General features: G+C 36.6%; 1 protein-coding gene across 1 annotated transcript in view; it reads left to right on the forward strand.

The window, feature by feature from the left end:
• The window catches only part of LOC125036247 (UPF0764 protein C16orf89 homolog), a 16,635-nt gene that overhangs the window by 6,277 nt on the left and 358 nt on the right, over positions 1–10,000 (forward strand). The window contains exons 4-8 of the mRNA XM_047628722.1: positions 1,028–1,182; positions 2,885–3,056; positions 3,473–3,625; positions 4,206–4,434; positions 5,052–10,000. The exon at positions 5,052–10,000 is cut by the window's right edge and continues 358 nt beyond it. Of these exons, the coding sequence (XP_047484678.1) occupies positions 1,028–1,182; positions 2,885–3,056; positions 3,473–3,625; positions 4,206–4,434; positions 5,052–5,403 (1,061 nt within the window). The 3' untranslated portion in view covers positions 5,404–10,000. The remainder of the gene's footprint in view (positions 1–1,027; positions 1,183–2,884; positions 3,057–3,472; positions 3,626–4,205; positions 4,435–5,051) is intronic.

Genomic DNA, 10,000 nt, shown 5'->3' on the forward strand with positions numbered 1-10,000 from the left:
GCAGACAGGACTGCATGCAAGCCCCTTGCCATAGGTTCTCCACCAGCCTTTAACAATTCGGCTGGGATGCCACAGACACCTGCTGCTTTACCACTCTTCAGCTTGGAGATCGCCCCCCTGATTTCGGTCAGGGAGGGTGGATCCTCGCTGATGGGTGGATCTGGCAGAGGAGTCTCAACATTACCCGCATCCATGTTAACTGTTGGTGGATCAACCTTATACAACTGCTCAAAATACTCAGCCCAACACACACGCACCCCATCGGGATCTGAGATTATCTGGCCACTTGCTGAGCGGACTGCAGCCGTCTGTGAGGGGGGCTTGGAGTTCAGCTTTCTCAGAGCTTGGTAGGCAGGACGAAGGTCATTTACAAGGAAATGGCTTTCGACCTCCTCTGCAAGACTACTGATAAACTGTTCCTTATCCCTTCTCAACAGTGACCTAGTCCTGCGCACCAGCGAGCGGTGCAAAGTGCGATCCCCTGACAGTCGAGCCGCACGACAAGCATCTGTGGCTTCCAGCGTCTCCTGCGAGATGGAATTCTGTCTTGTTCTTGGGCATTCACCAATGGATTCCTGAGCTGCATCAAGCGTTTCACGCTTGAAGGTATCCCACATAAGAACAGGGTCTGTCTGGCCCTCGAGTGCTGTGAGACGACCAGAGATAGCCTCGGCAAACCCCCGGGTACACTCGTCCTCCCTCAATCGTCCAAATTAAACACCCTAGGGTCTGCACATGTACAACCCCAACCCCATGCATACACACGCATACACACGCATACACACGCATACACACGCATACACATGCATACACACATACACTTGCATACACACACATACCCTTGCATACACACACATACACACACATACACACACACACACACACACACACACACACACACACACACACACACACACACACACACACACACACACACACACACACACACACACACACACATATATACATGGATAATTGATAATGATAATAATTTATGTGAGTGTAATTTCACTGTTTTAATTGTCAGAGGTGCAGAGTGACCACTGCATAGCTGAGTTGCTGGAGCCTATTGAGGGTGTGATGTGCCGTATGACAGACGTTTGCCAGCAGATGATGACCAAGGCAGGCAGGGAGAGATATGCCTTGGTGCACCAGATCCTCTACACTGTGGTGGCCGAGATGGTAGGTAGACACTGTGCACACTGGAAGTTTTGTACATGGTGCTAGTATGGGAAGCAACAACCCTGCAAGGTGTAATAGTTGCTAGCTATTAACTTATACAAGACAGGATTTTCCCTCATCATACTGAGTCACACGCCAGCTACTGTGCATAGTCAGCCGCTCAGGTGAATATTTAGAAATGTGAGAAACATATTGTTACCCTTCTTTTTATGTTTTTGGCTGCAGCCTATGCAATTTTTTTTAAAGAAATAGGGTTAAAGACAGAGGGCTGTATCTCCAATTGTAATCATGGTCAAACAAACAGATTTTTAGGACACACAGCAGGCACGTCGTATATGCCATAGATTATAAGCATTCTTATTTAATATTTACTATGTTCATTCGCAATAAGAAAAGTAACAGGAACAAAACAAGAATCCACTTGTATAATTGATTCAGGGAGATGAAGGGGTACATGTTGGTGGAGTAATGGGGGTCAGTTAGGAGGATGTAGCTGGTAGAAACTTGCTAAACAATGCCATACTCCCTGTCACCCATTAACAGAAAAAAAAGTAAGTAAGTAAGTAGCCTGCCACTTTCTGAGAGGCTTCACTCCATTATTGCATCTCATAATGGATGTAATATCATCTACAGCTGTGACAGGTTAAACTTTAAGCTTTAACCCGTTTTATATGGTGTCGCCAGTTTCGGCGTCATGAAGTGCCAGTTGTATACTGTGATACAACATTGGCATCATAATTCTATTTTAGTTTAGTTGCAGGTGAGTGATCCCCGTATTCTGTTCTGGCTCTATTTTTTTAGACTATGTATATCGCCCTAGAAATTCTATAGCTCCACCCACCAATCAGCTAGACTATGACTAAATCAGCTAGACTATGCCCCAACCTCTACCCAAAATAAGAAATTATCATTGGCAGAGTCTATATCATAGTTTCCCCTCTGTGGTCCTTTACTCCACCCCTTACCCCCCCACCATGAATGAGAGAGAGAGAGAGAGAGAGTGTGAGTGTGAGTGTAAGTGTAAGTGTAAGTGTAAGTGTGAGTGAGTGAGTGAGTGAGTGAGTTAGAGAACAAGAAACTATTAGATAAGAGACTCTCAAGACGACACATTCAAAGTTACCACGCGCAGGTGAGTGCCCCATACACAAGCACCATGCGTGCTTTAAACCATCCAGAGCAAAATTAGTTAAAACATGGATTTTGCAAATTTTACTAAGATTTCAGCAAAATAAGCTATTAACATAGAAGTATGGTTGCAAGGTAAAGGATTAATTGTGTCAAGTAAGTTGGGGTTCTCAAAAAATTGAGTTAAACATACAGAGCTACCATATCCTATAATTTATTGTAAAAGAGAATAATTGGAAAAAAGAAGCATTTACTTTTATTTTCTATTTTGTAATACTGTCTTTACTAAGAAGTTTTGTTTTTGTTTTGATTTATATGAGGATTACTCCATACACCTTACAGTTGTCCTAAGGTAGTATAGAATCCTTTTGTATCATTATTCTAACTCTGGGATTATAAAGTATAATTCTTATTTAGTTTTGATTGATAATATTTAATATTATTAATATTGAACTTACTACTATCATTGTTATTGTTGTTATTATTGTTGTCGTTCTTGGGCATTGTTATTATTATTATTATTCATATTAATGTCTGTCTGTCTTCATGCAGCCTCATAATCTCAACACCATTTCAGAGTGGTTGTGGCAGCCGTCTGGAAAGATGGTTGGTGAGGCATGATCGCAGTGGGAGCATTGAGCAGCTACAGGGAGAGATGTGCTCTAACTTGTACTCTGAGGCTCTCACATTGACATCTGTGGCTTTCAGTGATAATGTTCTAAATAACCGAGATTTGTTGATGGAAATGGGTAAGTGAGTTGTCTGTAGATATTGTTGTTGCTTTTGGTCAACTTGCTTGTGTAAGATTTAAGGCATTGTGATTTATCATTGCTGATGTAATATATGTAAGACCCGACCAAATAGTCCTCGCACATTGAGTCAACAGTAATATTCATCAAAATATATCTATATGTACAGTGTGTGTGTGTGTGTGTGTGTGTGTGTGTGTGTGTGTGTGTGTGTGTGTGTGTGTGTGTGTGTGTGTGTGTGTGTGTGTTTATACACATGTTTGCATATACATGTATATATATATATATATATATATATATATATATATATATATATATATACATACACACATATACACACATATACACACATATATTACTACTGTTCTTACTTGTTTACCATTCTTTTTAATATTATTTATGTTATTATTTTTCAGAGTTTGTATGTGGCATGTTAGGTTATGTGGAGTTCCTATGGCGAGATTGGCTTGCAGACATACTAGATTGGCAGAGTAAAAGTGGGTGTTTTAGTTCCACCAAACCTCATGTTGCCATTGGCCGTAAATTGCTGCGAGAAGAAAAATTACCAGGTAATGTGAAGTAGAGGAGAAATGGTCATTGTTGAGATTTGTTACTTGTTTGGGTCTGATATTATCATTTGGGAGTTGGGGCTTTCTCTAGACAGTCCTTTCTGTAAATAGCTAAATTTTGTAATACAGTTTTGTACTATGTGTTGATATGTTATGAATTTTTTTGTCTTTATTCTTGCTCTCTTCTTTTTAAGTACTTATGAAAATAGATTTCCTCTCCATAATTTTCATATTTTCTTTTACTTCCTCTACCCCTTCCTTCACTTCCTTCTCCTCTACCTCCTCCTCCTTCTGTTCCTCTTCCTATTCCTCCTTCTCCTCTTGTTCCTTATCCTATTCTTCTCCTCCCTCCTCTCCTGTTCCTCCTTCTCCATCCTCCTCCTCTTCCTCATCCTCATCCTTCTCTCCCTCCTCTTTCTCTTCTTCCCCCTTTTCTTTCTCCTCCTCCTCTCCCACTTCCTCCTTCACTTCTTCCTAGTAGTAAACTAATTGTAGGGTCAGGTAAGTTTAAGTAATTTGCTTTATCAACAAAAGAAAGAGATAATATAGTTATCAAAGCATTTTCTATTCTCTCCCACAGATGGCTGCCTTCAGCACCTAACCACTGTGGCAGTCTCAGCTTTAGCAGTTCACTTGCACTACCTTTTGTATCCAGGGATTAAGAGCAGAGGTGCCAGCAACCTGAAGCATGTGTCTCCTCCTTCTGCTATGTTGGAGCCTCCACATGAATCCATCCCAATGCATATTGCTGGAAGCTTCATGCTCAACCAGCCCCTTTACAGGGAGGAGGTCCAAGATGGACTCAGCAGGTGAGACTAGACTGGCTAGTAGTAGGTAGAGACGCTTGTGTTTAATGTATAAGTGGTCTAAAACTTTTTCTGCTTTAATCCACTCATGACAGATGATGTCCTACCATGTCAGGGCAAGTAGTCGCTCACACGAGAGTGATGTCTTATCATGTCATGCATGGTTGAGTTTGTTAACAGGTTGTTCACTTGTTTGACTCTTACTGTGGTCAGTGAGGGCCACAAAAGTAGATGTAAAGCCTCTTTTTAGCCTCATATCCTAAGAAGCCATTTATGATATCCAAAAGCATACCAAACAATATACATGTATGCTTGATAAGCCAACTGCACCAGGCTTAGTATGGCAATGGGAACTTCTGTCTTGAGTGGGTTAAAGAATTTTTCTCTAGTATTAAGGAATTTCTCTGTAACACATTTCTATATGTATGCTGACTAATATTGAATATCTTATATTTTGATACTATCAGTGAATGGTTGATTTAAAAGTTATCCTTTTTCTCTAAATCAGTGACCAAGATTTTGTATGCTGTACTTCCATGAAATGCATAATTCAAAACTTTCATTCATTGTGTCAGTATATTGATTAACAACAAATAAACAAATCTTTGTATTCTCTTAAGAGTGGCTGAAGAGGAGAAATCTCTAGAGGATAAAGCAGACATTGTCATGAAGCACTTGGAGGAGAAGAGAAACAGCACCAAGCCTCATCGTGTAAGAGACTTTATGTCCCCACTTTCACACTATGACAGCACCTCTAAGAGTAACAGTGGCCCTGTACCACTGCCAGAACACCCTCTCCACCAGCCCCAGTACTTGGCTTCAACACACACTTCCGGGACCACAGTAGAGACCTCTATGGCAGCTTTCTACTTTGTGATAGCCAGCATAGTGCTTGTTATGCTGGTGATGGTGAGGTATGTTCACAGTGGGAGAAGGACTCATACTATTTTCAGGACCAGGTTCCGTTTTTGAGAAGCTGGAATTATCAAAATTATTTTCTTTTAAGTTTTATTTTTTATTTATCAAGAAATTTCCTTGAATATTATTTTTTTTTATATATATCTATATTTTTGTCTGTTGAGAAGTTATAAGTGTAGACTGCTTGTTACATGTGTTGTCAATGAGATGCTGTAAGGAAACTAGATTCTATTGGTGTACATGAAATATATATTGCCAGTTATAATGTAAAACATGCACAGAACAAGAGCAGTGTTTAGTGACTTGTATATATTCACATAATAAACAAACTGTATAAAAATGTATAAATACATCTATAAGAAATGTTGTTGAAGTAGTGCTTCATTGATTTTTGAAACATTTTCTGAAACTTAACACTGTCAGTTCTGCCAGTGGATTTTCACTTGAAACTGAATCTCATATGTGACATATTCTTACCAGTTCTTGTAGACAGAGATAAATACTCCATAAAACCAAGTGTCAAATCACTGAATAACTGTTATTAGAAAGTTTTAAGAAATATTCAGAGTTTTTAACATAGCAAATTAATGAATGCTGTCAGTTACCCAATATTACAGTTTTCAGTATGTTTTTTTTTTGGGGGGTGCTAACTTTTGCTTTTGCTCTGTAGATAATAACCATGCTGTTAGTAGCTTCAGGACCTAATTATATTACTTTAAAGAAGTAGTCCCAATTTATAGGCTGGAATTGTTTGTTGTGATAACAGAATAGCACTTGTCCATCTCTTCAGGACTGTAATATATTGTGAGAGGGAATGTTTTGATACAGTGCAATTAGGGAGATTATCAATACACCTTTTATTATTTATTGAGGTGAGGCTTCACCCCCAAGCGTAACAGTGAAGCCTGATTGGTTAAACAAGAAACAATATATCTGCATGGACTAATAAAGACATTTTTAGCAATTATGAAGTGTAAAGTGATGGTTGGTATTAGCATGTCTGAAAAAAAAAATCCCAGTTTTCACTTTTGTGCTTAGAAAGTCATGCCATCCAGAGAAATACCATCTCACCAGCATCATACATGTCATATCTCTTAACTTAATGCGATCACTGTATAGCATATATATCAAGAGTATATTTATCATGCATATATGGCTGGGTACTTTTGTGGAAATTTAGCTGAAAAATAGTACTAAGACCTCAGTACTTCACACATAACTGTATCAAAGAAGATGCATATATAGCATGAAAACATATTCTCTGTATCCCATATGTGGCACATCCCATCATTTTTACCCACAGTCCCAGGGGTTAGGCCTTTGAGTGCTTTAGCTGGGAGCAAAGGGAATAGGCTAAAAGTAAAATTGTAATGAATTTGATTTATGATTTAGGGGTTGTGATACAAAATCATTGTTAAGGTATTTCATATAAAGAAAAAATAGAAAATAACCACCTATTACTTCACCTCTCAGTAACATGTAATTTAGCTCTCACTGTTTTACAGTATTGTTTCATTATTTTCTTTAAAATACTCATGAAATGCAGAGTTTTATACAACAGTTCCCAAACACAAGGGTGACCATAAATGTGTAGGCAATCAGCATGCTTATTTACCATTAATTGATACACAAATAAAATCAAGATTTGTTTGATACAGACATATATGATAACATGAGGCATTAGTGCTGTTTTTTTGCCTAAATTCCTGCAAAAGCATCCTGGTGTCAAGTATACATGGTAGAAGGACTATAAACTATGATTGGTCTGAGATAATGATGGCATGATATACATGCCATCCAGACTCATTAAAATAAGTCAGACACTAGCTTGGGATTAGGCCTCTTTGCCTCAGTAAGTAATACTGAGTATTGTGTAACCCAATGTGATCATGTTACCATACTACTGTGTTCATATGGGATAACTACAATGTCCTTGTTCATCTCTGCCTCCTGGTCAGTCACATATGACCGTCCACTCTTGTGTGCCTCTTCCACACCCCAGCCATGATTATATTATTTCCATTTTTTATGTAAGCATCATTTGTGGTCATTTGCATGTTTTCACAATCTAGATATTCACGTGAGTAATGGCAATGATATAATTTACCTTTTGTGTTAAGGCAGTGTTAGAAGGGGAAGAAAATATGGGATAAGGTGGTTAATAAGTATTGATGCTAAATAAGTAATAGAACAGATCTGGTAAAAGTTTGATTACCTGTAGCTGATATGATAAAGGTCATGTAACTCTTTTTTTTTATTTTTTTTTATCATATTTGCCTGAAGTATTTGAGAAATAGTTACAATGAAATGGCAACTCATTGCAAATACCATTTAAAGGATATAACTAACCCAGTACCTGTGCAGTTTTTTTCATCTTAGTCTCCCATGCACTATTAGTTGGGGTCAAGAAACAAAATCTAGATAAAAGGGCAGCAGTTTTCCTACGATTACTACATGTTTTTCACTGCTGCTTAAGGTTAAGGATTTACAGGGGCTTTTTCCCTGTAACATGTTCAAGAAAAGCTTTTCCATCATATACTGTATGTTGCAAGTACATGCCCTTTATCATATGATGTATGTTAGTTTTTGGGTTAATATTCACCCTAAATATTGAAAAGGGTTAGATTCAACTGACAGTTATTGAATTTTGTAGGAATTTGCAAAGAAAATGTTAATTTTGAAACTTTTGCAACAAAGTTTACTTTTTACTACAAAAACCTGAAGTAAAATGCTTTGTTTGATTAGTCTATTTCTCACACAAATAATGATAATGTAAAAAAAAAAAATATCCACTTGAACTTTCTTTATTAGCAACAAGTAACACTGTGTGTTTAATTGCATTTACTAAGTACTTGAAAGTGAAAGGCATGCGTGAGGGATTGGAAAATAATAGAGATTGCAATTTCATTCAAAAACAGTCACAGTAAATATCTTGGGGAAGACAGGTTTATCATCCTTATTCCAAGCTTTTGAAAAATGTTCTGATGAAATGCAGTAACTTGTATTTTGCAGTGAATGTGATTTTGATTTGAAAAATTGTGAAATCTCAACAATGATGTATTGCTTACATTGTCTCAAAAACAAAGTTAGTGGGCCATTTTAAAACCTATTTAATTATTTATATTGTGCATCCTGTGCCTGTCTCATTTTGCGTATATTAGAAAACAGTGATATGATGGGAAGAAGTCAATAAAATAACTAAAAACATTGTTCATGTAGAAGCCATACATGTCAAATATTATGTTGAACTTGCAAGTAATGGCATATTTCTTGAGCCTGGATTTTTTTTCTTCTTCTTCTTTTTCTACGTTATTGTCATAGGCCTATCAGTGTTTGGTTTAGATTTATGATACCTGATATCCCTAACCTTGCATGGATCCTGGGAAATATGATGGAAGAAACATCTGGTTAAATATTTGGTCAAAAATATCCTTTTGTCTGAAGGTTATTTTTGGCACATTTTGTTTATCAGAAGGTGAAATTAGACTAAATCAAAGATTTTTTAAAACATTTTTGAGTAGAAAATCTTTGCTATTTTGAAGTATATTTTTGTATAGTTCTTTGGTTATATGTTTAGAACCAGATTTTATGTTTTTTAAAAAAAGTATGATAATATATATAATACTTTCAGTAAGAATGATTAATATATTTGTATGTGCCAAATGGTCAGATTATGAGTGTGTGTGTATATGTATGTATGTATGTGGGTATGTTTTCCTGCACATGCATGTATGTTTCTGTGTGTTTGTGTGCATACATTTATGTATGTATAGTGACATAAGCATTTGCATGTGAACATTTAGGTTATGCTCTGAGATGAACAGCTAGCCTTTTCATGCTTTTCATATGAAAATTTATTTTTCAGTTTATTTTTCTTTTATTTTCCCATCCTTGTTCCTTCATCCATGTAATGCAAACCACCTTTTCTGTTATTTCAAGAGGATCTGATCTGGTTGTGGGAAAATAGTGATAAATCTGTGATAAGAAAGTCAAAAAAGTAGACAAGGATAACAAAAATTTTATGTTGACCTGAATTTGTTAATTTAGTCTATGCACAACTTAAAATATGATTTGCTCCTCTGGCTAGGGCTGCTTACATTGTTATCTGCTTTTTTCTCTTATTTTTTCTGTGGTGATAAGCTTAGTTCCTATTATTTGAAGCACATGTACAATAGAAAGAGTCTACGATATGCACAAGTAGTTAAGATGACTTTCTCTCAGCAAATATTTGTATTGAATAAATGTAATATAGTTTTTAAAGTTATATTCATATATAGGATTTGATGAGATGTGGTCTTTCATAAAGATTTTTTTTTTTTTTTTTTTTTTTTTTTTTCCCTGTATTATATCTGCACTTTTTTCAGTAAATTATTTACTCATATTTTCCCCCCTTATGTCAGATATTAGATTATGAAATAGTGTTTTCCAAGACCACATATGTAAACATGGTATTGCTATTAATTTATTCAAAAGAAACATATCTCGTGATGTTCTCGTGAAAAGAATGGTAAAGTCTGGAGTGAGAGGTTTTCATTGATGCTATAGAAGTTGCTTTGAAATAGACTGAAAAGGGAAAACCAGTTTCCTTTTGTCTTTTGTCTGTGAAAGGTGAATTCAAGGAATTTCCTTTTTAATGGGATATGAAATTCTT

The sequence above is a fragment of the Penaeus chinensis genome, chromosome 2 (genome assembly GCF_019202785.1).
Source record: "Penaeus chinensis breed Huanghai No. 1 chromosome 2, ASM1920278v2, whole genome shotgun sequence".
NCBI classification, from domain to species: domain Eukaryota; kingdom Metazoa; phylum Arthropoda; class Malacostraca; order Decapoda; family Penaeidae; genus Penaeus; species Penaeus chinensis.